We start from the raw sequence: 27,337 nt of genomic DNA, 5'->3' as shown, positions 1-27,337 counted from the left end.
GGAGTGAGGTCGTCTCAACAATCACTATCGAGTCCAGCAGCGTGTTGTAATGATAGACCGCCAATTGGAAGACGCCAAAAGGCGGTCTAGGGGACAAGTGCTTCGCTTTTATCTGGCATCTCCAACCCACCACCACCAACAAGGCTGCTTGGGGACTTACATGCCGGGGGTACTCGTCACACGGGATCGTCCGCGATTTGTCGATTCGTAGGTACACCAGGGGACCGGATGCACCAACCGAGAGGGGAAGCAAACAAAGAAGCAACGAGCAGCAATCAATATGGAGCACAGATCAGACGGTGCAGGGTCTACAAGCGAAGGGAGAACGGCGAGTCCCGGGCTTTGAGGGAGCCGATGTTGAGAAATAGGACAGAAATTGCTCGAGGGGGCGCGTGATGGATGACGATGACGATAATTGCTATCGAGGACGACAACGGTAGGACGAGACAAACTGGCGTGTGACAGCTCTCAGATTGTCAAGGGAGGTCCTGGTTGGTTGCTGGTCTACAGGGGATGAATCTTGTATTTAGTCCTTGCTTGTTCAGCTCCAGCCGCAGCACAGACAAGACACCATGGCTACCTGAGCCTCCATCTTCTTCGTCAATCAATGGCAAATAGTTACCAAACGCCGGCAATTACGTCGCAGAAGAGGCGTAGCTAGTTTTATGTGACGACAAGAGTAAAATGCCGGTGCCTGCAGTTGCAGTGCACACCTGCAGATGTAACGGAATTTGCGTATCCGTATCCGTATCGTTTTTTGGTGGCTTCTTAGTGGACGACACCACATCTCCTCCTTTCACCTCAAGAGTGAACCATCAAGACGACGAAAAAATGTCTGGAACGCCCGCACCCGTCGCTTCGGCTTGGAAGATCATTCCAACATTTGAGTCTGATGACATAGCGAGGACTCTTGAGTTTTATGTTGGCACCCTTGGCTTCACGCTTGCCAGCACCAAGCCGGAGGATGGTGACCCAAGCCTCTTTACCTTTTGCTCCATCTTTGCTGGTGAAAAGGCTGCGGCCAACATCTACTTCTTCAAGCCCAGTGGACGTTCTGCCAATCCTAGTTCAGCATACATCGCCTTGGGCACCACGCAGCTTGACCAACTCCACGACTCTCTCAAAGCCCGGGATGATGTCGAGTTTGCAGACGAGATACAGGATCAACCCTGGGGTTTTCGACAATTCGCCATCAAGGATCCAGATGGAAACACGCTGACGTTCTTCAAGTACTTGGAGGGGGGTAATCCAGGGGATCATGGATGACACGGAGCACTGTGCAACTCGGCCGAGTCTCAGCCACGGTCTGTACGAAGTCATCCGCCACATCATGAGCCACGGTCTGTACGAAGTCATCCGCCACATCATGAGCCACGGTGGTGATGCTCTTAGTCAAGGATCATCAACGACAAGCCTTGGGGATTACGAATGCCACGGCAACCTGATCATCCTGTGTTGGTTGATGATGGGACAAGATCCGATACCCCTGTGTCAGCGTCAGTGGGGATGCCTAATTGCCGCATCCTTTGACAACCAGCTGCCACCTCTTGAAACACCTTGACTCTCTTGTATCAACTCATTCACACCAAACCAGCCATCATGCCCGTCAACGAATTTGCTCTTCTCCGGCTAAAGAGCGGCTACGACGAGGACAAGTTCCTCAAGCTCGTCAAGGCAGGCCAGGCCGACCAGGCTCAGTGGATCCGCGAGCATCAACCCCATCTCCTCGAGGGAAAGGCATACACCAACCCAAGCAACTTTTACCTTCAAAAGTCCGACCCGCCATATCTTGTCATCACCGCACCATGGGACTCTCCTGAGGGTCATGGAGAATGGATCCAGAGCGATGTGAACAAGTCTGCCATGGGTGGTCTCCTTGAGTTCATCGCTGAAGGCCCCGACGGAGTTGTGCTCTTCCATATGAAAGCTGCCGGCAGTGAAGATGAAGTTCGAGGCGACCTCCTCGTCCAAGGATCCTTCAATATCTGGAGAATTTCGGTCGACTCTGACCAGAAGGAGAAGCTGCAAGAGCTGTACCGCAGCGTGGAGCTTCAGATTGGCAACACAAACCCTAATCAGAGGGTCTGGGGAGGATGGAAAGTTGAAGAGGGCGAAAAGGAAGAATTGGTCGTCTTCTCCCAAAAGGTGAAAGAGGATGTGCTATCCCCTCTAGCCCAGGTTCCAAACGTTCAAGTCCGCCGTTACGAGGTCCAAGGGCTCCTGTAATTAGCAGATCCAAACCATCACAGCGGGAACACCAGGTCGACGTCGTGACTCGAATCGATCTTTTTACTTTTTGGACTCTATCCGAGTATCCTCCTTTCAGAGCACATGAAATGCAAGGTATCCCGAGACGCCCATTCGTGCATGTGAATCCTCCCACACCCAAAGCGCAACCCTTTTCAAACCATCTTCTTAAGCAGACTTCTTGCTCTTCTTGGAGACGTCGGTGAGCTGGAGGGCTGGAAAGCTGCGTCAGTACGATTACTCCCATTGTGAGCGTGGAGGGCGCATACTGGGGGGAAGGCTCTGCTTAAGCTTCTCGGCCTTGTCGTTGTCCTTAAGCACCAAGGTGTAGAGGTGCTTCTGGCATCGGACCTTGAACTTGACGTTGTTGGTCTTCTTGCTCTTCTTGATCCGCGCGGCTATTTAATGTTAGGAATCGACTCTCGTTTCTCGGGGTCCTCGTGTAGAAGGTATCGTCAAGACGTACACGAAGCGTCGTTCCGACGGCAGATCTCGATGAACTGGGGGAAATTCAGTCAGCATTTCAACAATTCAATCGCGGGCGAAATGCCCCTGTGTTTCTTCTCCCGTACCTTCTTGATATCAGCGACCTCCTGAGGCATTTTGGCGGTGGTTCGATGTGACGTTCTTGAACAAGAAGATTGTCAAAGGCTCGGATGTGCGATTTCGATTAGATTTTGGAGGAATTCATTTTTGTGCGTTGATTTTCGCGGGGGGGAGCGATGGCCGATACGCACGGACCACCTTGCGGTTTTCGGGAAAGCAGAGGGCCGGTGTATGCAGCTTCAGCCAATGTGGCGTCGGAGATGGGACATGGGAGGCGTCATCGTCGAGGGTGTGGCGCAGGCTGCCAGCATTCATGGCAGGAGGCGTCACGAATGGCCACCTTTCACTGCCTTGGGTTGCCTGTTTTGATAGGCATCCTACAATATCTCAAATATCTGGGGTTTTCTTCTTCTTCTCTACTGTACCTTTGATAATTTCGAGTCGTCTTGCTGTGTTCAAGCAGCCTCTCCATCTAGCTCCTAGCTCCCCCTCAACACCGACACACATCACAATCAGCCCCTGACAATACGTTCAAGATGTCTACTCGTATGGATAAAATGATGAGGTCCCAGGTATGGCACTGAATTCACTTGCACATCTCTAGCCTTTCTCTTCATTTTATTACCACTTACACTATACTAACGTCATGTAGAACATGGTGCTCGGTAAGTCCCCTTACATCTACAGGGTATCCAAGTGACGACAACACTCACATTCTTCAGCCTTTGGCGCCGCCGTCTGTATGGGAGCAGCATATGTCATAATGGGAAACAACGGACAAGGTCTCTTTCCTGCCCCAGATCCTACAGGTGACCCGACTACATGGACGCGAGATGAGCTGCGCAGGTGGCTTGCTGTGGTGAGTCGAATCTGGCTTCACCCAACATCCCGATTACTGACCATTACAGAGGAATTTGTGTCCGGCCGAGAATACCACTCAAGAGGAGCTCTTGGAAAGAGTTCAGGCAAACATGCGCATCCCGCGAGAGTGAATTTGGCTGAAGACGGTTTCAACGGTTATGTTTATGGTTCCACCACCACAAGTCGGTCGTCTCGTATCTCGAATCTTAACATTATATACCTGGTATAAATCAGCCTCGGAGCAAGGCAAGAGGACAAGGACCCCGAGGTATACTCCCCCCTGACTTACAGCGCATGAGATCCTTCATAGGAATCAAAATCTGTCACCCGTGTTAAGCACATGCATTAGAAGTTTATTTACCGCCTTTGAACAAACGTAAAAATACCTTGTTGGGCACGCGTATTGAAAATTTATTTTCAGTTTGTGAAAAACAACAAACACAGAGGTGACAGTGATTCACTGAGGTTTGCGGGCCTGGAGACTCGGGAGCTGTGGTTTTCAATGAGCGAGGGGAGGCAGTTGGGCTCCTGTTTAGTGGACAGAAGCCGGATCAGACGCGCGCTGGGTATGGACTTGTGACACCCATTGAGGATGTTTTTGCAGACATCAAGGCTTGTGCCAAGGGACACATTGAGGACATCCGCATTGCCATGGCTTAGTGGTACCTACATTAGATACTAATGGAGACCGAGACATGGGTCACAAGATGTCTCGGCGGCAATCGTTACTTTGTTTCGTACCACGGTCACCTTTTAAAGAGACTGACTTTCAAATACATTCCAACAAAAGCCAAAATAAAGATTGATTACTCGAAGCCCAAGATAAAGATCAAGACCAGCCCCAGTGGATCTGATCAGCGGTACCTCAGCCCCAGCCACGCAGACGCCCAGATCTGGGTACCGCTCAATCAAACCCAACCACCCAACAAGCTGTTAGTCGTCTCACCTTGTTGCACGTGCCACCAACAAGCCGCTGTCTCGTCTCGCACTGTAAGCCGTCCTGCAGCCGTCAACCTCGATCCCTTGTCTTGTCGCATCCATCCTGCTTCAACCTCACGTTACAGCGTATTTTGCTACAGATTGCGCCAGAATCGGCTCTTGCGACCATGCATCCCTCTTGAATCCTCTTGCTGGTCGTTTCCATTTCACTTTCTAGAATCTCGACCCCCGGATCCAGGACACTGCTCTCCCAGCGCTTCTGATGTTTGCGACGTCATATTCATCATCTAGACAATGGCATTCCTCGAGGATCCGCGCCTGCGCCAACGCTGGAACCAAATCACTCACGACGCCGAAGCGGTAACGGAGAATGCTGCAGCCGGCATCTGGTCATTTCAGCATCACTACATCAATCCCTGCTTCTCATCGCTCGCAAACTCGTTTGAACAATGCACGGCTGTCTGCCTTGGCGACCCAGAGGAGCGCTTACGTAGGCGCAGGGAACGAGAGCGCACTCGGGGGAGGGCAGAATACAGCTTCGACTTTTACGACGATTGGTACGAGGATGAACAGAATGGGAGTTTGTTTGGGACTTGGGGAAATGAAGACTGGGAGAGACTGCTGGCAGGGACCGGCAGTCAACGAAGGAATACTGGAGAGACTTTGGAGCAACCCCGGAGGAAGCGAGGAATGAGTTACGGTACTCGAGGCGGACGACGGAAACCTAGCGAGAACGACGACCCGACCGTTATACCCAGTACCCAACCGATTGGGTTCCTAAGCAAGCTGCCCTGGAAGATGGGCGGTACTCTACGATACAAACCTAGCGCGGCAGATCTGCAGGACCACCCACAGAGACACGGCGAAGGCGAGGCAGAGCCGCTGCTTGGCTCCGATGAAGATCACGACCATGGAAATCTGCCTACGACTAGGAAACGAAGCGGGACGACAGGGTCGGGAGATACATCGGATTCTTATCGGTCAAGAGGGGATCTATTCCCGAGTGACGGTGAAGGCGAAGAGGATGCAATTCCACTTGATGATGAGGTGACATACGATATGGTGAGAAAGGACGACAGGAGTAGTGGCCGAAGTGGTGGAAGTGGCCGAAGCGCGAGAACGATTGGCAAGGGAAAGCGGCCGGCAATTGGGCTGGCTGGTTCAAGGACTGTCTCAAGGACGACATTGGTGTCTGTTGCGTCGAGAGATTCGTTACGGATGGGACGCCGATCCACGTCCTTTCTCGCTGGCTCTGATATTGATGATGTTCCCTCTCTGCATGATCTGGAGCGAGAAGAGCAGATGCTGCAGGAGGAGGAAGATGAAGAAGTAGCAAGGAAAAAAGAGGCTGCTGCACAACTTGCGGCTGAGATGGGCCTTGCAGGGACAAGTCCTGGTATACAATCAGTGCCTGAACTCAAGCCCGAGGTGGCAGAGGATGAGGTTTATGAAGGCGACCCTGGCAAGAATGTTTCTGAAGAACCTATGGAGGAGGTCAGCAATGAACTTCATGTGCCCAAGACACGTGGAGCGGAAGATGCAGCAAGGAGCCCGAAGGCACCAGCAGGCGCAAAACCGCCAGAGAACCCGGCGTTTGTGCCAGCACGTTTACCACACTTTCAATGAGAAGATGATCAGTTTGTGATGGGAAGGCATGGAGGGTATGCATGCAGCTTGAAGCAGCGCGGAGTCAAGGGAGATTTTGATACGGGCGAGGCAGCGCTGTTTACTGATGACGAGCCAACCTGGACTGTAAGACTAATGAAACGTGGTAATGACCCATACCAGTTCTGACCACGACGATTTGAAGTATGTATGATACCAACTTGAGAAGGATGGGAGCTTGGCAGTTATGGCTGGGTCTGTCATTGGCAAAGAGAAAGGGAAAGACAATTGCAGATGTAGCAACATTGAGCATTTGACGTTCCTCATATGACTTGCAGCGTCTTTCATATCAGCTTCGAGTTGATTCTAGGCAATGATCCTCATTCTGGATCCATCACCATGTGAATGAAGTGCTCCCCAATGCGGAAATGCCTCGGGCTTGAGCCGATCTCCCCGCATACAACCCCGGTTGATCAAGGTAAAGCCGGATCCCCCGCAAACCGGGTATTACTTGTACCCCGGAGGCTGGGAAGAGGCTGAGACAGTAAATAAGACGTTTCTTCTTTGTTATTACCTGAACTTTTTTATCTCCTGGACCGATTTGGTGATCGAGAACTTATCACTTACACCACCTTCACCATGACGACACCAGGTCCCATTACAACACCTCTCACCTCCCTGCTGGGCATCCAGCACCCCATTGTACTCGCCGGCATGGCCAGGACATCAGGAGGCCGCCTTGCTGCCGCCGTATCCAACGCCGGCGGACTCGGTGTCATTGGCGGCTTCATGTACACTCCCGACCAGCTCCGCGAGATCATCGCCGAGATGAAGGCCAACTTTTCACGACCTGACCTGCCGTTTGGCGTCGACCTCGCGCTTCCTCAGATTGGCGGAAACGCGCGAAAGACGAACCATGATTACACGGGTGGAAAGCTGGATGAGCTGATTGATATCACTATTGAGAGCGGTGCTAAGTTGTTTGTTAGTGCGGTTGGTGTGCCGCCGAAGGAGGTTATTGAGAGGCTTCACGACAAGGGCATTTTGGTCATGAATATGGTTGGACATCCGAAGCACGCAGTGAGTTTGGTCAAGGCAATTGATTGCTGTTCGCTAACGCAGCTTGCTAGGTGAAAGCGCTTGAGCTTGGTGTCGACATGGTCTGCGCGCAAGGCGGCGAAGGAGGCGGCCACACAGGCGACGTTGCCAACTCGGTCCTCATCCCTGCTGTTGCAGACGTGGCAGCCAAGTATCAACCTCCTCTTCTCAAGGGTCTTCCTGCGCTGGTGCTCGCAGCAGGGGGCATTTCGTCTGGACGTAGCCTGGCGAGCTCGCTGATGCAGGGAGCGGCGGGTGTTTGGGTTGGCACGCGGTTTGTGGCCTCTGTTGAGGCGGGATGCAGTGAGGAGCACAAGAACGAGGTCGTTTCTTGTGGCTTTGATGAGACGCAGCGGACACTTGTGATATCTGGAAGGCCGTTGAGGATGAAGACGAATGAGTATATTCGGAAGTGGCACGACAAGCCCGAAGAGATACGACAGCTCTGCGACAAGGGCGTGGTACCTCTCGAGCACGACCTCGATGAAGGGGCAGATGTTGACTTGCCTTATCTCATGGGGCAGGTTGCTGGAGCCATCACGAGCGTGCAGCCAGCTGGGGAGATTGTCGATGAGATGGTTAAGGAGGCGGTTGAGATGCTGAAACTAGGGGGGACGTATCTGACGGCCAAGCCCAGGCTGTGATGATGTGGTGAAGATGAGATGAGTTGAGAGAGTTTACCCAAAGCGGTGTTTACAGGTTATTATTAGTATTGTCTGAAACAACGTCAGTGAATCACGGCCACTTTCACTCGCAAAGCACCTCAGACTGCCAAACAATCATTCACAATACGAACCGACTCGCTTAGCCCCTCTAGCCTAACTCAGCACTGATCCAAACACCGTCCAGTCTTTCATTGTTCATCCAGTGCTACAGGCTATTCACAAACTGTGAGGCACGGCTCAATGGAGGGCAAACGTTATGAGACGAAACCACCTGCAGCTCACGGACCCTTTTGGCTATTCTTAATCACTTGCGGAGTGCGACTCTAAATGAGTTGATCTGGACCTGTACTTTGGCTTCTTGCTTTTGATCTTGAGAGTTTCCTTTTGCGTCGCAGGCTTCTCCTCGATTAGGCTTGAGCTGGCTTGATACTCTTTGGTTCATTCGACTTGGTCTTTTGTTCACTTTGAATCATTGAGGAAACTTCATTCAACTCTTGGACTTGTTTTCATCATCGACTTGCTAGCACGCTAGCTACAGACTTGGTTGCTGAGACACAACCTGCAGACATCAACAACTCGCCGCTATCAACAATCTCGCACAAGCAATCCAACACACTATCCAATACTCATCGAGGCTTGAATCATCGAGTCGAAACATGTCCAGCTCGCGGGAACCTGCCTGGTCCAACCAGGAAGGACTCTTCTCAGGGGAAAGCCAATCACACATCCCCCCTTTTCGCTGCGGACACCTCCGAGCCCAAGCTCCAGAAGGTCTAGACAATGTCCTGCCAGTCATCGACCCCCGAAACTCTTTCCGATTCAACAAGAGACCGACAACTGATTACGTGCTGGTTGCCCTCGACTTTGAACACCTCTGCAAGACAAAGATTGGCCGCTACGCCGACGGAACGCGATACCGCTATAACCCCCTCACCGAAGCTGGTGTCGCATACCTCGACATGAGAAACGTTCTGTACAAAAAGGGACGCTGGACCATGCCCGGTGATCGTGGGCACTCTTGGTTCAAGCTCATGACACCTCTTCACTACATCGTCGAGGAGTACAAAAGCCACTGGGGCCATCTCTGCAAGTCTGACTGGCTTCACGTCGAGCCATACATGTTTGCCTTTGGCAAGTCCAAGATTGTCAAGGAGAGCGAACTCGGGTACAGGCTCTACCGACTGTTCATGGGACTTCGAAAGATGAACCGTCGAAGGGATGAGATTCGACACAACCGACTTCGCGAGATCATCTTTCTCACTTTTGACTCGAGTCCTGTTGAAAACACCCTTAGTCGACTGGGACTGGGATGGCTTGCGGAGCCAAACATCAAGATTTGGGATGTTCAGAGGGATATGCAGCTTGAGCTGCGCTTTAACTGGCCCAAGATGCGATTCGAGTACGTCATGGAGAGTCTCGGTCTCCGGTTCGAAGACAATCGATTCGGAAACCTGTCCCACTGCGCGGGTAACGCTGCTGTTTTCACGATTCAGATCTTTCTCGCTCTTTTCTACAAGGATGAGGAGCAGAGTGTTGCGTTTGCGGCGCGCGAGCCCATGTCTTGGCTGCGGTTCACTTGGGTTGGACATGCTCTCGATCAGACCAACATTGCTCCTGGGGATACGCCTAGACGTCGGGAGGAGAGTCAGATGAATCGGCATGATGTGCCTCAGAAGAGAGATGAGAATGCGTTTCACTGAAAGACTTTGCTGACGAGTTGGAACATCGGTAGGCTTTCGGTACGGTATGGGAACTTGGTTAACCTGTCTTCAGAGAGAGGAAGAAATCAATGTGGTATGGTGGGAGGGGGCCTTTGTTACTTGTCATGGGAAAGGGTTACTACTTTGGAACAGGTTCTGCTGAAGGCATGAGGGTGTTGATTGTGCTCACCTTGTTAACTGACGTCAGTAACTGCATTGTCAAGCATTGGCTGTATTATCGCCGCATTTTCTCTGATAGATCGATTCAATAAACAGTTTGGTATTCATGCAGGTCTACATTCCTTGTTTTCGGTGAAGTGCTTGCGCTCTCACTACATCAAAAGGTTCATCCAAGACAGCAGAAGCAAGCAACAAACATGATCAAAAAGCAGACCCCAACAAAGCTCTGCAGTATCAAGATTCGTAGTAAGAATGATACAAGTCTTTTTCAGCACGGGGGTATAGAGTAAATAGTCCCAATGATGCCCAGTTCGAGAAGCAAGGGGCATAGGTAGCTATTGATGACTGGTGGGCTGTTTATAAGGAGTCCCTGTCGAGTATCCTCGGAGCATAGAGACTCCTCAGCGGCTTCTTCTAAACCTTCAATACCCCCTCTAACTAAGCGATCTAGTAGAAACTCTGCAATTGAAGGGTTCTAACACAGCCAAATGAGCTTTAGTTGAACTGGAGATGCGAATGCAGAGGCAGTCCTGGCGAACTTCGCGCCACCGCTTACTCTCGCAACAGACGTCTACGGTTAGGGACCTTGCACACCGGTTGCTGAACCAACCACAGCCTTGAGATAGTCCCAGTTAGCGTCTCTACCGCCTTGAACCCGACAATGAAGTGATCAGGCAGAGCAAGTTCCTCACGCTCATCTCCCCCAGCCTCACCAAGCTGAACGTTTCCGCCATCCGGGAACAGAAACTTGAGGCCAATGATTCTTGGATAATCGACTGGGTTCTTTTCAGTTGTGACCACGATCCCTTTGAGCCAGCAATTGGTGGGTATGGCGACTCTGTTCTTCTTGACGGACCTGGAGGCTAGCCAGGGCACGTATTCAACTGCGATGCTCTTGAGCTCGCCCAGCGGGGTCCAGCTGACTTCAATGTTGGGTCGAGTGGTGGGCAATTCGTCGAAATTGCGGAGAAGAAGAGTTTGCTCGTGGATTGAGTGCTCCAACTCAACACAAGTTAGTGGTGCCATGGGCGTTGATATGGCGTCCACAAGGGATGCAGGCCCTTTTGGTTGTCCTTGGTCCTCGTCCTCCTTGTAATCAAGATAGACATCGGCGACCCATTCGATAATGTTCCACATGCGATAACGATTTGCGAGTGCCAGATGCTTTTCAGGACCATGTGTGAGAACCGCCCCCCAGATCCTCTTGTATAGGGTTTCCCAGTCGATGTGGTTGGCGAGGTCTTTGTCTATCTGAGGAAAGTCGTATAACCAGGGCAAATCCTGTTGGAACCTCAGTTTCCAGAAGCTGTCTCTCAATTCGAGACGAGCTACAGCTCTCGAGGCTATTCTCCATGGCCAGGCATGCGGCATGGCCATGTAGCTCATAATGTGCAGCAAAATCTCGGGCTGAAGCTTCTCAAAAGGGTCGTTTCCGGGTTTGGTAGATTCTCGGATGACTGGAGGTTTGTCCTGGTGTTCTGGGACCGGTTTGATCAGGGACTGATACCAGGCTTGGAGCTCGGGACTCGAGCACGGGGAGAAGACAATGTGCTCGGCTCCTCGGTCGGAAGGCCAATACTGGTGATGATACTGTTCAACCCCTCCATAGGATATGTCCAGAGGTGCACCAGGTGGAGAGGAATACCTGTCGAACAGCCGGTAGAGGACTCTTGGGTCGATGGGCTTAGGGGCCAGGACCCTACGGAGCTGCTCGAAGCATGCGTCGTGCATGGGGTATCCGAGTGCCAAGTCGCCGCCATCATCGTAACTTGGATGGCTGTTAGATGGGCATCTTTGTGAGGAGTGCGTGACGTACTCACGCTGATATCATGCCTCCTCCCTCTTCGGTGTCGAACTCGAAGGCTCCATGGTCCCAGTAGGTGGCTGGGATGAAGTGAAAGCTGTGAAGCGTATTAGTAGGAGCATCTAAGGAGGGGGAGTGTCTTGCTCTTCATTTTCCGAGTCCTCATCTTCTGGGCTCCATGGGCCTACCAGAGTGCATTCTCCCAGCCAAAGAGTCTCCTCTTGGGTGATGACAGAGTGATCGTAGCAGTCCTCCTCTCCATCATCTTCGTCTTGCCACCAGAGCTCTCGTGTTACAGCACCGCAGAGGGCACACCAGGTATCCCGACCGCCCATGATGATGCTGTGGGAGACACTGGATAATTCTCAGCTCGACATTGGTCCCTACATATACTCGGTAGATGGTGCTGCACGATGTTCACGGATTTAGTGCTCCCGACCTATCACAGACTTGATAGGAAGCCATTGTCGCCTAAGCTAGGCATCGTGCTGACATGGAGGACTTTGGCCAGGCAGCCCTATGCAAGTGGGCTGGCGATAATTGAATCCTCAGTGAGAGTGAAACAAGCTGTTGATTGACTGATGCAGGCTACTGTACCCGAATAGAAGCTGGGATAGGACTTGGCATTGATCTTGTTTATGCTTTAATACGGCTTATACGAACGTCAGGTGAGCTCGCCAGCGAAAACCGATCTATTTCCACTGCTTCATCGCCATTGGTGTTTATTCGAGGAGGCATCCGAGTGAGGCGGTGATGGACTAGCCCGAAGCAATTCTCGCACCATGTAACCATCCCAACAGCCCTGTCAGCTCGAGCCGTGACATCCTTGGCCACCTCCAACACGGCAGTGCAATTCGAAGATCACGCATGAAAGGGCCAAGAACCAATTAATTTAAAAAGCAAAATGTGATCGGCAGAGTGTAGGGTAGTTGGTGATGGGGTCAAACCGAAAAATGTCCAAGCTTACGTATTTGACGTGGCGCATCTCTTGGCCGCTTTTCACCGATAACATGAGCTCATCAATGATTCAAATTAGACGCAACGTCTCTCGGATGAGTCGGATAATTCATCAACGGGCCGGTCGAATCGTTTAAAACTCTGTTTTCACAGGAATTGACCTTCTTGTGGCTTCCCTCAACTTCAATCAAATCCTTCACAAGCAAACCCATCTCATGACAACACCTCGGCTTTGCAATGGACGCTCATGATGCCGTCGTAAAGGGTGTTGCTGAACGGGTCAAGTACTTTCACAAGAGGCAGGAGCCTTTTCGATTATACCATGGATCGACAAACAGCACACGCCAGTCGAATCGCCGCGTCGACAACACTGTTGACACGAGCAATCTCAACCATGTCCTCGAGGTGAGGACGGATTCCAAGACGGTCCTCGTCGAGCCCAACGTCCCAATGGATGCTCTCGTCGACGCGACTCTGAAGCATGGGCTGGTACCGCTTGTGGTCATGGAGTTTCCGGGCATCACTGTCGGGGGAGGATTTTCTGGTACCTCTGGAGAGAGCAGCTCGTTTCGCTACGGCGCGTTTGACGCCACCGTCAATTCGATCGAAATTGTCCTTGCCGACGGGACAATCACTCACGCGTCAAAAACGGAGAGACAGGATCTCTTCTGGGGAGCCGCGTCGGCCTTTGGAACCCTCGGCGTTGTGACGCTGCTCGAGGTGCAGCTCAAAGAGGCCAGGAAGTACGTCGAGCTCAAGTACCGACTTGCGAGAGGCCCTGCGGAGACGGTCAAGATCATCAGGGAGGAGTGCAAAAAGCTCGAGAATGACTATGTCGATGGCATTGTCTACTCAAAGGACACGACTGTGGTGTGTGTTGGGCGGCTTGTTGATGACCTCCCCGTGAGTGCAAAGCCGATGCGCTTTTTCCGCCGGAAAGATCCGTGGTTCTATCTTCATGTCGAGACGGTCCGAGATGGCCTTCGACTTGGAATGGTTACGGTTGTTGCGGATTATATCCCGATAAAGGATTATCTCTTCCGGTACGATCGTGGAGGCTTCTGGGTGGCCAAGTATGCCTTCAAATACTTTCTCACCCCTTTCAACCGCCTCACCCGCTATGTCCTGGATTCACTACTACGAGCTCGAGTCATGTACTCAGCCGGGCACAAGAGCAACCTCTTTGACTATTACATGGTCCAAGACGTTGGCGTACCATATCGAAGCGTCCAAGAGTTCCAAACCTGGCTCGACAAAGAATTCGGCATCTACCCTCTCTGGCTCTGTCCCCTACATGTCAAGCGCGACGACCCGGACTCGGGGCACGGCCTACACTCGGATTTCTCCAAACCCGGGGCGCCGGATCTGCTCAACTATGGAATCTGGGGCCCACTTCAAGGGAACCGAAGGGATGCGATCCGGCATAACCGAGCGCTGGAGCAAAAGGTGCAGGCATGCGGTGGCAAGAAGTGGCTATACGCGCACGCCTACTACACCGAGGACGAATTCTGGACGCACTACGACCGAGCTTCATACGAAGCGCTGAGGGCAAAGTACGGGGCTACTTACCTACCAACTGTGTACGACAAGGTCAAGGTGGACATCGAGGGGCCAGACAAGGTGATGCAGTCTACGGTAAGGACGAATTGGCCGTTTCAAGGGCTGAGAGGTGTGTACAAGGCCTTGACTGGAGGGGATTATCTGCTGCAGAAGAAGAGCGGAGAGGCAGACGCTGGGAAGAAGCAAGATTGAGTAGACCTCAAGGCGTTGGAAGATATCTAGACTTGTCCATAATTAATTCATATTTATTTGTATATTATTTCTTCAGGAACCCGGCCCGGTAAGCAATTTCGGTCCATGGGGCAGCCATAACAACGAAAACTTTGTACTCTATGCGGACTCATTCAGCTCTGAACCCGCCCATCCCACCGCCTCCCTTTCTCCCGCTGAGCTCCGTCAACGACTCAACCTCCTTGTCCTTGTACTTCGCGGCAAGGGACGGTCGTCCTGACGGCTGGGGAATGGAACCGATCTCTGTCGAGTTCGCGGCCCTCATGTCTCCCTCAAAGGTCCTCTCAACCTTGGGTTTTGCGGGGGATAGAAGGTAGAGTCCTCCGAGAACAACGCCGACAGCTCCCGCGATGGGGACCCTAGAATGTCAATATTTGTTAATGGAGCTCAGAGACAGATTCTTTACCAATTGCGCTTCAAGGCCTCGGGGCCGCCCGGGTTTGGCGGTGGGGCTTGCTGGCCTCCCGGACCGCCGAGGGATCCCTCAGGGTGGATCGTTCCTGCGAAGCGGAACTGAGCTGGTCGGAGGAGTGGGGCCGCGAAAGGTCGGAGACCGGGTCGAAGCATTCTCACCAAAGTCATGATTGAATAGTTTCTGAATTTAATTGAAACAACAAGTAGATAAAGGGTAGAGAAAGCTCCTGGAGCTACAAGGGGAGCTTTCGGTATTTAAGAGAGGGGAGCTCCTTGAACCTGATGACTTCTCAGATGATGATGGCATGACGTGTGGTGACCTCTGATGGAACGGGAGCGGGTGATGTTGCCCCTTCCCCCGCGTTTGACGACGAATGGTTTGAGATCAAGGTTGAGCCTCACTGGCTGGTTATTGGACACAGGCAAGGGATCCTCGGCTGCGGGAGCTTGTTTTGGTGGGTGTAGCTGGGCGTGTTGTAGCTCGTGACATATGCGCTACAACCTAAGTTCGGCTCGGGTTTCCTTGGGGGTTTGGTGGTAAGGGATGAATGTGGTGATATTTTATCCTTCAGAGGAATAAGTTTCAAGGTTGCTCAGAGGCATGTGTGGTGACATTGCCTTGGAAGGGCTTCATTAGCATGTGATGGCTGTCGGGGGTCCGGGAATTGCTACTGCTTCCGTAAGCGAGAGCCCGAGGAGACTATTTGGTGTCGAAATCAGGGCTCATGTTGGTACACAGCTATAAAAAGATCAACATAATAAAGTTGAATGTGGCATCATGACATGTTCTTGGCAACATGTGAGTTGCCGGATTTTGAAGCAAACTGAGTTAGTTCTCTCTGATGAGGGTAGAAGTGTGAAGCAAAAATGTGCTTTCGAGTGCAAAGAAGGAAGCTAAATCTCAACCGTGTTGCCCTGAATTTGATAGAGGCCTTGGATATTAATTCGTTGTAAAGTGCCTGGTCCCGTCGAGCCGGAGCAGGACTCGGCGTGTTGTGGGGACATCGGTCGAGAGTGGACCGGTAATTTCCGGCGCCGGACCTACGAATGTAGACGGTCTTTCGGCGCTCAGGAAGGGGGCCTGCGTGCATGCTTACGGAAGAAGTTGCTTTGAATCGGGAGGACGAGGACAAATATTACGAAGGTCAAATTGGCTGAATACCGCGGTTGGCTGGCCTATGGGCAATTGACGTGGCTCGTCGTCAGTCCTGCACCGTACCATTCGTTCGGAGACGCGCGACCGCGGAGAACGGCGGTTAGATGGGCAGTATGATCTGGCATGTAAAAGAGTCATCAGGAGTAAAGAAAAAAGGCCAGATTTTCAAGAGTTTAGAATGGCCGAGCCTCAAGCCGGGCCATCTGCTGATTTTCCGGCGAATTTTGGCGGCAGTGGGTGGATCGGTAGACGCCGGGTCCGATCATCAGATGGTTTTTTGGGTCACGACGAATTTGAGATTGTTGGTTATGCCATCACCGTCAGTCGAGTCCGGGCGCATTCGGAAGGGAAGAGAGGAAGATGATGGGAATGTTAAAAGATGCAAGCAAACGTTTATTTACATGTATTTTATTGTTTGTATCTAGAGGGTGTACTGAAGTTAGGTACTCTTCACTGCCTGTAGCGAGGTACATGCTGCTGAAGTACCCGAGGCACCCGACACTCAGGTTACATATTACACCAGGGATGGTTTCCATGATCTACGATTCATCTGATCTTGTAGATTTAATCAAGATGCAAGATCAAGACGACCGAATTGACCAATTAATTCGTCCCCTTCCCTGAACATGTGGTGTTTATCCCAGTGACAAGCTTCCCCGGTATTGCCCGAAAAGGTTCATGGCCAGGGCTCGAGCATCACAGTGGCACCACTGAGCTTCAGAGTCGAACTATCGACACGCGACCAAGATTCATGACCGTACCATGGGCAAAAAGCTTCTTTGAGAACGGTATATAATGACTGGTTTCTCTTGTCTTGGGTCTCCTGATTCATCATCATCATAACTCAATCACAAGCATCCATTTGAGATCTTGACAACTACCACAATTCTGGTCTTCAACTACTGGTCACTTACACCACTTGCACCAATCACAACACTCAAGACCTTCAAAATGGTTGCTGCTCCCATGATCAAGCCTTCTGCCGGCCCCAAGTAAGTTGTAACAATTCACTTTACAGTAACCAGTCTCTAACAAGTCCCAGGGCCCTCCCTCTTCTCCTCGTCGTCGGAAGCGTCTCGGTCGTCGGCACCTACGTCTCTTCCCAGCTCAGGACACAATCTCGCACTTTCGACCGGTACTTTAGCCAGTATAACAGCACCCAAAGCGAGGCGTCCCGGGCAAAGACCTTTGACGGTTCTGTTCCTGATCCTCGCACGAGCATCTTTAACATTCTTGGCTGGTGATTTTGTGGAGTTTCTTGGATAAACGGATGGTGTTTTGGAAAGGCAATCATAGCGTTGGGTTTTACTACGAGGCAAGGGATAGAACAGCCTCGACGAATTGAGTAATTTTAAATTGTTAAACATGAACCGGGCATTTGGAATGAATGTGACACCCGAGGCGATTAACATTTATAACCATAAAAGAGAGTTGCTGCCATGTTTCAGGGCTGGAAGCGAGCTTCGATACTGTACTGCACCCCTGATCAGGGCGGGAGGGTGCTTCGGCTGCACATTAAACAACCAAGGAAAATAACCAGGGTAGAATTGCGAATCTGAATAGCCATCATAGTTGGCCATTTTCGGATAGAGAATGCCTTTTTTTGACCTGTCAACCTAGAAGCCACACTCTATTCATAGCATAGGATTGCACAGCCCACAACATCGCCGGCACGTTTTGAGTCTGGCGCGTGAACGGCCGACGCCAGTGCGCTGCTGACACTGGAGGCGGAGCCTTCTAAACTCGAACTATTCTGGCGACTTTGGGAGCAAATACTTGGCATATCAACCTGGTTATTTGACGCATATTCTCATTCTATTCCTTGGCCTGAGGATACATTTACAGTGAACTTGGATGGAAAGGACTTTATTGAGTCCAGGACGAGCAAAGTAAACGCTTGGAAGAGCCTCTTTCGGCCCTGCTTTGCTAGCTAAGAGGCAGCCACACTGGTGCAAACAGCCTCTCCCGTGGCTGGCTGAATGACCTCTGCCACCTGGTTCAGCTGCTCCGATTTCATGATAAATGAGACAATGAAGACAACTTTTACCATCGGCAACTTCTGAGTTTGCGTGATTCTGCCCTGCGAGATTATGTGGAAATAATGCCAAGAGCGCCTCTTGGCACCAGCAATCAATAGCCTGGAACTCAATGCAAAGAAAAACATCAACAAACACGGCACGTCAAATAGCATGCAAGCTGCGCATGTGCCGTATTGCCTGTCAGAGCCTGACATACTCGGAAAAGAGTTGCCTTGGGCGGCTATTTCCGTATTATTCGGGGGGTTTGTCGGTGGTTTGTCAGGATCCAAAGATAGAGACGGGCCGTCTTCTTGGATTACTGTGGAAAGAGTGGTCTTATTCATCCTGCAAGACATTTGATAGGAATGCTTGTTTACCTTGAGACGTGCTGTGTCGGGCATGGAGCCCGCTGATGGTGGCTTGTGAAGTATCCCTGCAGACGGCTCGGCCAACGGACACGGCACAAACTCAGAGGTTGGGAACTCACTTGCCCAAAGCTAAGCCCTGCTGGAAGGCTCCAGTTGCCAGCAGGCGGCAGAGATGCATGTAACCGACAGGGCCTTGTTTTTAACATAGCCACCCTCTGCATGGCACTGACAGTTGATTTGATCAGGCTGCAGTTGCAGGAGACGCATCCCTGTTTTTCGCATCCTCAACCCTTGCTAAAGGATGCTAAAATTGAGTTGCAGGGGGTTACATTTCACGGTCTTGAGCCTCTTTGCTGTTGCGAGGCCCCCATATTTCACTGGGGAGAGTAAGCACTATCATGGTTGCCGCTTACTATTTTCCGACATCCCTGGCAAATCCCTTTTTCACGGTCTCGAAAAGTCAACTTGCCTTTTCAATGTTTGCAGAGACAACAAGAGGGGAGAACTGAGAAAAACAGAGGCAGCTGAGCCGTTGGGCACTACCAGCTACCAGAGTCTAGACCTCAAGCGAGCACAGTTTAACTGTTGGGCCAAAGCTCAGCCCCGACAACTTGGCTTGCGCTAACAGGCTTGGCAGAAGATTCAGCCTCAGCCTTACACCATTCCTCCCTCGGGTCTTGTCCAATAGAGGTCTAGGATGGTTCGCTAAACCAAGCCTCCAGAGAAACCCCGGCTGTCCTGCATGCCGAGGGGAACGGATATTGGACGCCACAGCTGGGAGGCCTGGGGGTCTAGGCTGTCTCACGGGGGCTTGCATGGGAAGGATGGATGCAAGGATGCCTTGGTGGGTTGCAGGCGGGAAAATAGTCTGTAAGGTTGGGCCGGTCTCTCAATAAAGGGACCGGCCTCCCGTTCTTTGGGTGTTGTCGTCTTGTGTGATGTTTGTATTGGATTGTTTACGTCAAGATGCATCAACCGCCGTATCCCGAGAATACCTGGTCGCAGCCCAGTCCTCGTGAGTACGAGCCGGTTGCACAGAATGAACAGAATGAACAGAGGGATCTGCCCTCGCCGCTCGAGACGCCTCTCGACAATGACAACCTACACCAGCCACATCCAGTACAGCACGCCTGGTCACCGACAGCTCCTCGAGAGTACAAGGCCGTCCCTCAGAACGTGTGGCCCATCGAAGAAGACCGAAGTGACTCGCCGCCACCGCTCAAGTCGGAGGATCCCAGCTCGGAGCTGCCCAAGTCCGACTATCGACCTATTGCTCTGAGATGGCAGTTTATCGGCCTCATCATCGTGGCTATCGTGGCTATCCTGGGTGCCATGGGCTATGCGCTCCACGAACTCAAGAACTCGGACTCGACGTACAAGCTCGAGTCGCGATCGTTTGGCTTGCAAGGAAGCCTTGGATTTATGAAGAGGACGGTATTGAGGTTTGAGACACGGGATGTTGAACTTCTCAAGAGGGAGCTTGGTATTGTGGAGAGACAGGACACTGCAAGCGAGCCGGCTGTTGTGTCGGTTGAGACTGGGCCAACACAAGCTGCGAATGAGCCCGCGGCGGAGCCAAGTCAGGAGCCAGCAGATGCCGTGACGGAGGTTGAGGTCAAGCCATCTCCTACTCAGCTGACAGTGGAGGCGCCTACCGAAGAGGCACCTACCGAAGAGGCACCCACTGAGGACAAGACGGAGCCTTCGCCTACACAGGACGATAACAAATCTTCCCCGTCCCCGACGGAAGATGACAGTAACGAGTCTTCGCCTAGTCCTACAGAGGATAAGAACAAGTCTTCTCCATCCCCAACTGAGGATGATGAGAGTGATTCATCAGCAACACCGACAGACGACGATATTATTTCTTCGCCGACTCCCACCGACAACAAGGCAAAGAATAAGCCATCCACTACGGTCACAGACGACAAAGACAAGACATCGCCATCACCAACAGAAACTGACGACGACGATGACAGCAAGACATCGCCCACTGCCACTGAAACAGATGATGACGAGCCTAGACTGGTTACTGCCCTCGTCGAAGCGAAATACACCTCAACAATCGTCTCGTCCTCGGCAGTGACAGCTTTCTCCACCGACGCCGTCGTCACCAAAGTAGAGAAAGTAGCCTCGACAATGGTCTACACGGTCGCAGGCTTCACCAGCACATATGCGCTCCAACCGGAAGAAGACGAGCCGCAAGGATTCGCCCCCAAGTACACCACCGAGATCCAGCCCGCGAGGGAGACGACGCAGATCACGTACATGCCGAGTACCTATGTCACGACGTTGGCTACCACGCAGACTAGCTTCGGTCCCCCTGTTACGTACGTCGAGACGGGTACTACGAGGCTTACTTCTGTGTTTTATGTCGATGATGATGGGAAGCCTATTGAGAAGGCTGTTACTCAGGTCAAGACTAGCGAACGCCCTGCTACTGTCATGACCATTACCGAGACACCCCGGTAGAGACGATTCTTCAAACGCAAGCGGACGGACAGGTTGTCACTATTCTGTCTACGCCACTGCCTACAACGAGGGTTACGAGCGTTGGTCCTACCCGAGTTGTCGTCACTGATGTTTCGACTCCTACTGGAGACTTCAAGATTGTCATGGAGGTTACGGAGTACACGCTTACGGGTGCGGGATACTTTATCGGAGCGTTCCTCCCGCCCATCATCGCCGTGTTGCTTGCCATGACGCTTCGTGCGATTCACCAAGCTGCCACGCAGTTTCAGCCTTTTGCAGCTCTCTCACGACCTGAGGGTGCTCTCGGCAAGGACGCCCTAACGCTTCGCTTCGATGGTATCGACAGTATCACCATCCCCTTCAAGTTGCTCGCAAACAGTCAGCCTCTACCGTTCATCACGGCACTCGCAGCTTGGGGGTCGAGCCTGTTTGCTCCGCTGGCTAGTGAAGCCATTGGTCTCAAGATCCACGGTCGTTGTCGTAAAGGAGCCATTGGCGGCTGTGCCGTAGAACTCGGTATATCGGAAACATCGGCATACGGCCTGCTCGCTCTACTGATCGCAATCGGAGCCCTTCTCATCGCCACCATCATTGTCATTAGTCGTCGTTGGAGCACAGGTGTAGCAGCGAACCCATTGTGTTCGGCCAACGCGGCCGCTCTCATGGCGAGGAACCCAGACCTTCGCGCTCTACCGCTCCACGACTACCGAGCTCTCAAAGATGCTGTGGTGGACAAGAGGTTCAAGATGGGGACGTTCCGAAACTACGAAGGCAGAGACGAGTACGGTGTCGTGCTCCACCATGGCCATAACCACGGCGCAGAAGCCTACGGCACCACGCCCTTTGACGAGGGCGGACCGCGTGCACAGTCTCACCGGGCTCCTCAGACGTTTGCGGCCCTGACCTTTTGGTACCGGTTCCTGTTTGGAGTGTTTCTGCTCTGCTTGCTCGGCTTTATCTGTTATTACCACTTCACCGACACGTTTGGTCACCTGCCCAAGGGGCTTAAGAACGCTATGGAGAGTTCTCAGTTTGGTGTCCGCTTCATTTGCTCTGCCATCGGTGTTGCCATCATCTGGCTATGGGACATGCTCTTTACCAGTAAGTCACTCACCATCCTGTATAACCCTAATTAATGCTAACTCTTGCAGGTGTTGCGGCCATCACGCCTTTCCGAAGAATGGCAGACAAGAGTCAATCTCCCACACGGTCCGTCCTTATGACGCCGCCGACAAACGCCTTCTCGGGTCTCTTCGTTGCGCTCCGAGCGGGTGATCTTCTTCTCTTCCTCACGGCCGTTGCGTCCCTCATGGCTCAGTTCCTCCCGATCCTGTTCGCCAACGTTCCTTATAACCTCACCCAGACGCGGCTAGCCCACCAAGTGTGCTCACGACTCAGCGCTGGACTTTTGGTATTCATGGTCATCGGTCTATTCGGAAGTTTGTTCGTCAAATGGCCTGATCTCCCTGTTGATCCACGCAGTCTCGTCGGCGCCATGTATTACGTTGCCGAAGCCCCGTGGGTCGCGGGTGTAGAGGGTGTAGCGGGTATGAATGCCAAGGACCGCAAGAACAAGATTCAAGGTCTTGGGGGACGATGGAGTTATGGATATGTGCAGACGGGGCATGGAAGACGGCTTGCTATTGAGCATGAGATGGGGTATAGGTGAATGAGACATGATTTCATGAGATGGGTTTGGGATTTGCATATTCTGGGGCGCTTGGATAATATTAAAGGCATTTACATTGGATATTGGGTAAACAAGATCAATTCGATTACGGGGTATCTCTTAGAATGTGGACGAGTCTATCGTGTCTTGAGTTCTGAATGACATATTCCTTCACTTCACTCTTGGAGCATCCCTTGCAAGCGCCTGTCTAGATTAAGCTCGTCTATGGCTGAGGGCATAATTAAGCATAAAATTTGAAGGTATATCCCTTAAAGAGGCTGAACTAGGTGTCTCATTCTTGTATTCGGGGTACAGGTCGCATTTCGTCTCACTCTGCAAGTCATCTCTTGCTTGGGTACTCCTTGCATGTCACCAAGCGTCCCTAGTATTGTCCGAGGCCCCTTGACTATGCTCTTGGTTTAACTTGCACTCAAAATACTGGTCAAGCGCTATTTGAAGGCACCTTAGTCAAACTATTCACCCTTGAACTTATTAACTGATCCCGTCTGGGCAGACCAAAGCTCAGACAGTCTCGCATGATCATGATGACTAGTGCTGAGGCAGACACCGAAAGCGGGGCATCGCCGACCTGACTGACTCCTTCATCCACGTCAACCACAACATCACCAAAACAACACCTCACCATGAAGACTCTAGGCCTCCTTGGCGGCATGAGCTGGGAGTCTACGACCACCTATTACCAAGAGATCAACCGCCGCGTACGAGAAGTTCAGGGCAGTCTCCACTCGGCGAGATGTATCGTCTTTTCGTTCGACTTTGCCGAGATTGAGAAACTTCAACACGCTGGGAAATGGAACGAGGCTGGCGCTTTACTCGATGATGCCGCCTCGAGGCTCAAGCTCGCCGGAGCAGACGCTATCGTGCTCTGCACAAACACCATGCACTTTGTGTCTAACGGCATCGAAAAGGCATCGCAGCTGCCTCTTATCCACATCGTCGATCCCACCGCCGACCGTATTCTCACGGCGGGCTTTAAGTCTGTCGGACTGCTCGGAACTCGATTCACCATGGAAAAGGACTTTTACAAGTCTCGCCTCGAAGAAAAGTTTGGCTTGAGCGTTATTGTACCCAACGAGGAGGGCAAGGAGACGGTGCATTCCATCATTTACTCCGAGCTCTGCAGCGGCATCATCAACAGCGACTCACGGGAAAAGTACCATGAGATTATTAGAGACCTGAAAGAGGCTGGCGCAGAGTGTCTTATTCTTGGATGTACCGAGATCGGACTGTTGGTGGATGAGGCTGGAAGTGAGTTGCCCGTGTTTGATACAGCGCAGATTCATGCAATAGCAGCTGCAGACTGGGCCATGGGGGTTGAGTGGTGATTATACAAGATGTTAGATAGAGTAGAGCAGATGTTAGAGGCGCAAGATCAACAACAAGTAGATATAAAGGTCTGTCGGCTGGAATTCGCGCGCAAGGAGAAATGAACAATACAGTGTTGATATAGACTTCTGCTGATTTCCTCCGAGAGAAACATCGGGATTGGTGGCTACATCTCATCAAATCGGTCGTGACTTTGGGATAGCTACATACCGGCTCGGATCGTCGGGGATGATACTTGAGGCGAGATGCGCTCGAGCCATCGGAGCATGAATATCGATCATCCAAAGACTAGATATTCTCTTGGTGCGAGATGGCCATCTTAGAAGTGTTGTTTGGCGAATGGTTCAAGAGTAGCACACCTATATGCCGTCTTCATTCCAGTAAACTTGGGAATACCAAGAGACAAAAGAAAGACGTGGAAGCATCGTCTTCTGCAGTAAATACTTGTGATCAAACCAGATCTAGTATAGAGATATACTCTTCCATGAGATTGTGGCTCATACCCAAATTTCTAGATAGACAAGGAGCCAGAAGCAAGTCAAGACTTGACCCTGTTCATGTATTAACATACTAGCTCGGATTATGGGTAATTGCTAAACTGAGAGATCCACAGGTTGCCATATCTGACCAAATCCAAGGAACTGCCGTGGAGAATTCAAAATTGGCCAAGAGGCTCGGATTGATATTATGCCCCCTACAATCAACATCAAAGAGCTAGTTCTATAGGAACTCAGTTCTTGGTGCCCTCAACGCTGTTGTTATCGATCTGTAGGCTGGCCTTGGGACTGCCAGAGGCATCTTTAGAGGATCTTTCGATGTCGATTCGAGTATGCTTGGCGTTAAAGACTAAAGACACAAGTTAGCGAGCGTTTTTAATCAGATTGTTAAACTTACTGAGCTCCATCTCCTCCAGAGATCGACCCTTTGTCTCTTTAATAATGAACCACGCGTAGACGACGAGGGCAAAGTTGAAGATGCAAAACATCAAGAAAGTCTTCCAGCCGAGATTCTCAACGGCATGGGGCGTGATTTGGCTGAAAGCAAAGTTCCAAAGCCACTGAGTTGCTGTTCCGACGGCGATTCCTCCTTCTCGGATGCGTGTGGGGAAGATCTCGGACATGTAGAGCTGGGAAATGTTAGTTATGCTAGAAGTTGAAATCATAGTTTACTCACCCAAGGAACGGGACCCCAAGAGATGTTGTACGTCACTATCAACCCAATTAGCGTCCAATTAGTCTTTGAATAATCAAGTTCAAACTCACTGGCTTCGAGATAAATCATGGTCAACGAGGCAACAGAAGCAGACGTCATGCCGCCGCCTGCAACCGGTGGATGAGTAGCAGTGATGACCGCAACGATCAACATGTAAACACCCATCATAAAGGCGCCGAGGATAAGAGAGCCCCTGCGGCCGATGCGCTCAACGAGGAAGAGAAGGAAGAACAAGCAGGCCACGACCTTGACGAGGCCGAAGAAGCCGCTGAAGAGGAAGGCGTTTGAACCAGCTCCGACGGCGTTGAAGATTTGAGGAGAGACTGGAGTTGTTAGAATATTGTAGCTTGTTGGGTATTTGATTCGACTTACAGTAGGCGAGGGATGTGTTTCCGGTAAGTTGGACACCTGAGAACTGATATTAGCTGAGGCCATTCAAAATTAGACTTGATACGTACCAATCTGGAGAGTGATGACGATAAACATGCGCCAGCGGTTGGCAGGAAGAAGGAATTCCTTCCATGTAAGACCCTCAGTGATGCGCTCTTCTTCGGCAATACCGGCTAGAATCTCGTCCATCCTGTGCAAAGTCCGTTAGATGATTCAAAAACCAAATCCCTGGCCACTTACTCTGACTGAACCTCAGGGGTCAATTCACCACCACGAACCCACACCAACGACTCCAAAGCCTCCTCGTGCCTCCCAACCTTGGCCAACCAACGGCAACTCTCCTTTGTAAGCAACATGCCCATGCCGAGAATACCACCAGGAACAAGCTGCAGTCCAACAGGAACCCGCCACTGCGCTGTAGTAGAAGGCATGTGCTCGGCAACAGCGTAGTCGATCCAGTAGCTCGTAAAGACGCCGAGGGTGAAGAAGAACTGGAACATGCTGCCCAGCTGGCCGCGGATAGCCTTGGGTGCCATCTCGGCGCTGAACATGGGGATGATGACGGTCGCGATGCCCACGCCGAGGCCCGAGATGACGCGTCCGGCGTACCACGTCGCGACCGAGTTGTTTGGGTAGAAGAGCTGAAGGATCGCGCCAATGTTGAACACACACGAGGCTAGAACAATGGACCATCGTCGACCGTATCGTGCGGTAAAGGGCCAGACGAAGAAGCAGGCGAAAAATGCTGGTTTCTGTCAGCACCTAGGGGTAACTGTGGAATATCAAGATGCTCACCTCCGGCTTGCAAGAGACTGGCCGAGTTGGAACTGACTGTCGACTTGCTCCCAGGCGTCATTCCCATATCACGCTGGAAACTCTCGAGGGATAAGACGCCTCCGACGATGCCAGTGTCATAGGCAAAGAGGAAAGATCCTACGCAGCACAAGGCTACGAGGTACGAGGCACGAAAAGTGCCGAGACGCGACATTGCAGCAGATTTGCCAATGCTCGAAGTGGTTTGAAGCTGGATGTGGATTTAGAATGTGACGTCCATCTGATTGCTTTATAAGATATTGTTTTTCGTAGTGATGGGCCATAGGGACCCGACAGGGTGGTGTGAGTAAGGGATCCAAGGTCGGAGCTCGGTCAGGGAGGATTCCTGTTAGAGGGTCCATCGACGCAACTAGCGGAAACCTGCTAGGAGAAGCATCGATCCGTGGAGTTTGGCTAGACCGCAACTAGCATGAGTCGTCCGGTTGCCCAATGGAGTCCCAATATATTCCTGGTAGTGTCTATAGTGCATGCAGTTTTTTTTTTGCTATTGCAACTTAACCATCCTGGTATTTTCTTACAATTCTTTTCTTCACAACTGCAGCCGACCTGCACCTACTCCAAAAACCAAGCCGCCAAGGGGGCTTCGGGGAGTTGCTGGCAATAGCCCGGAGGGTTCGGGGACTTGGCCAACGGAAAAGCGGGTCGCCCGGGGGATCTCGGTCGGGCCCGGAGCTGATTGGGCACGGAGCTGCATGATTTGCGGAGACCCCGCACGCCATCGCAGGCCCTGGTGTCGTCAGCGGAAGAGAGCAGGGCTAACGGGGAGTAGCATCCAGATTCATTGGACGAAGTTGTCGAGAGTATGGCGTGCTTGGGGGGATGAGAAGAGAATGGTGGTTTTGCGCCCTTTTGACAGTAATGATGAGAGAGATGCAGTTTTTACCTCCTTCAACATTGTTCTTGAGAAGGAAGAAAAGGAGAGTAAAAGAGTCTGTATAACCTGGCCTGCCTTTAACGCACCGTTACATGAGTCGTTGGCCCGCGTGACAGCCGTAGCGGCAGACACTACCCCAGATTGAGGTATCCTCTCACCAAACGGGAACAGGGTTCTTTCTCTTCTCCTT

The 27,337-nt window shown here is 51.7% G+C and overlaps 14 protein-coding genes across 14 annotated transcripts; 10 read left to right on the top strand and 4 right to left on the bottom strand.

The window, feature by feature from the left end:
- Positions 1-831: 831 nt before the first annotated feature.
- Positions 832-1,266, top strand: MRS44_012192 (uncharacterized protein; the record flags this gene model as incomplete). Its single annotated transcript, XM_046281162.2, has 1 exon — positions 832-1,266. One exon carries the CDS (start codon positions 832-834, stop codon positions 1,264-1,266), a length of 435 nt encoding a protein of 144 aa, XP_046133353.2.
- Positions 1,267-1,599: 333 nt separating this feature from the next.
- Positions 1,600-2,226, top strand: MRS44_012191 (uncharacterized protein; the record flags this gene model as incomplete). The annotated part of the gene is made up of 1 exon (XM_046281163.2): positions 1,600-2,226. The coding sequence occupies one exon, from the start codon at positions 1,600-1,602 to the stop codon at positions 2,224-2,226; it is 627 nt and encodes a 208-aa protein (XP_046133354.2).
- Positions 2,227-2,415: 189 nt separating this feature from the next.
- MRS44_012190 (60S ribosomal protein eL38) lies at positions 2,416-2,849 on the bottom strand (the record flags this gene model as incomplete). Its single annotated transcript, XM_046281164.1, has 4 exons — positions 2,416-2,462; positions 2,517-2,645; positions 2,714-2,747; positions 2,820-2,849. The coding sequence occupies 4 exons, from the start codon at positions 2,847-2,849 to the stop codon at positions 2,416-2,418; spliced, it is 240 nt and encodes a 79-aa protein (XP_046133355.1).
- A 480-nt stretch (positions 2,850-3,329) lies between these two features.
- Positions 3,330-3,785, top strand: MRS44_012189 (uncharacterized protein; the record flags this gene model as incomplete). Its single annotated transcript, XM_046281165.1, has 4 exons — positions 3,330-3,365; positions 3,446-3,458; positions 3,516-3,652; positions 3,702-3,785. 4 exons carry the CDS (start codon positions 3,330-3,332, stop codon positions 3,783-3,785), a joined length of 270 nt encoding a protein of 89 aa, XP_046133356.1.
- Positions 3,786-4,887: 1,102 nt separating this feature from the next.
- On the top strand, positions 4,888-6,219 carry MRS44_012188 (uncharacterized protein; the record flags this gene model as incomplete). Its single annotated transcript, XM_046276209.2, has 1 exon — positions 4,888-6,219. The coding sequence occupies one exon, from the start codon at positions 4,888-4,890 to the stop codon at positions 6,217-6,219; it is 1,332 nt and encodes a 443-aa protein (XP_046133357.1).
- A 618-nt stretch (positions 6,220-6,837) lies between these two features.
- MRS44_012187 (uncharacterized protein) lies at positions 6,838-7,940 on the top strand (the record flags this gene model as incomplete). Its single annotated transcript, XM_046269560.2, has 2 exons — positions 6,838-7,278; positions 7,329-7,940. 2 exons carry the CDS (start codon positions 6,838-6,840, stop codon positions 7,938-7,940), a joined length of 1,053 nt encoding a protein of 350 aa, XP_046133358.2.
- A 677-nt stretch (positions 7,941-8,617) lies between these two features.
- Positions 8,618-9,661, top strand: MRS44_012186 (uncharacterized protein; the record flags this gene model as incomplete). The annotated part of the gene is made up of 1 exon (XM_046283584.2): positions 8,618-9,661. One exon carries the CDS (start codon positions 8,618-8,620, stop codon positions 9,659-9,661), a length of 1,044 nt encoding a protein of 347 aa, XP_046133359.1.
- A 732-nt stretch (positions 9,662-10,393) lies between these two features.
- On the bottom strand, positions 10,394-11,910 carry MRS44_012185 (uncharacterized protein; the record flags this gene model as incomplete). Its single annotated transcript, XM_065618713.1, has 3 exons — positions 10,394-11,609; positions 11,662-11,742; positions 11,834-11,910. The coding sequence occupies 3 exons, from the start codon at positions 11,908-11,910 to the stop codon at positions 10,394-10,396; spliced, it is 1,374 nt and encodes a 457-aa protein (XP_065474785.1).
- Positions 11,911-12,839: 929 nt separating this feature from the next.
- MRS44_012184 (uncharacterized protein) lies at positions 12,840-14,354 on the top strand (the record flags this gene model as incomplete). The annotated part of the gene is made up of 1 exon (XM_046276211.2): positions 12,840-14,354. One exon carries the CDS (start codon positions 12,840-12,842, stop codon positions 14,352-14,354), a length of 1,515 nt encoding a protein of 504 aa, XP_046133361.1.
- Positions 14,355-14,502: 148 nt separating this feature from the next.
- MRS44_012183 (uncharacterized protein) lies at positions 14,503-14,975 on the bottom strand (the record flags this gene model as incomplete). Its single annotated transcript, XM_046281166.1, has 2 exons — positions 14,503-14,752; positions 14,800-14,975. 2 exons carry the CDS (start codon positions 14,973-14,975, stop codon positions 14,503-14,505), a joined length of 426 nt encoding a protein of 141 aa, XP_046133362.1.
- Positions 14,976-16,914: 1,939 nt separating this feature from the next.
- Positions 16,915-17,207, top strand: MRS44_012182 (uncharacterized protein; the record flags this gene model as incomplete). The annotated part of the gene is made up of 2 exons (XM_046281167.1): positions 16,915-16,955; positions 17,006-17,207. 2 exons carry the CDS (start codon positions 16,915-16,917, stop codon positions 17,205-17,207), a joined length of 243 nt encoding a protein of 80 aa, XP_046133364.1.
- Positions 17,208-19,315: 2,108 nt separating this feature from the next.
- Positions 19,316-22,490, top strand: MRS44_012181 (uncharacterized protein; the record flags this gene model as incomplete). The annotated part of the gene is made up of 3 exons (XM_065618712.1): positions 19,316-20,817; positions 20,892-21,922; positions 21,973-22,490. 3 exons carry the CDS (start codon positions 19,316-19,318, stop codon positions 22,488-22,490), a joined length of 3,051 nt encoding a protein of 1,016 aa, XP_065474784.1.
- A 644-nt stretch (positions 22,491-23,134) lies between these two features.
- On the top strand, positions 23,135-23,836 carry MRS44_012180 (uncharacterized protein; the record flags this gene model as incomplete). The annotated part of the gene is made up of 1 exon (XM_046276214.2): positions 23,135-23,836. One exon carries the CDS (start codon positions 23,135-23,137, stop codon positions 23,834-23,836), a length of 702 nt encoding a protein of 233 aa, XP_046133367.2.
- A 731-nt stretch (positions 23,837-24,567) lies between these two features.
- On the bottom strand, positions 24,568-26,967 carry MRS44_012179 (uncharacterized protein; the record flags this gene model as incomplete). Its single annotated transcript, XM_065618711.1, has 9 exons — positions 24,568-24,683; positions 24,732-24,963; positions 25,011-25,045; positions 25,100-25,372; positions 25,422-25,457; positions 25,508-25,629; positions 25,680-26,184; positions 26,235-26,463; positions 26,830-26,967. 9 exons carry the CDS (start codon positions 26,965-26,967, stop codon positions 24,568-24,570), a joined length of 1,686 nt encoding a protein of 561 aa, XP_065474783.1.
- Between the last annotated feature and the right edge of the window lie 370 nt (positions 26,968-27,337).

The sequence above is a fragment of the Fusarium solani genome (assembly GCF_023522795.1).
Source record: "Fusarium solani strain SB1 chromosome Unknown bctg00000008, whole genome shotgun sequence".
Taxonomy (NCBI): Eukaryota; Fungi; Ascomycota; class Sordariomycetes; order Hypocreales; family Nectriaceae; genus Fusarium; species Fusarium solani.
This window is presented reverse-complemented; position numbering and strand designations above follow the sequence as displayed.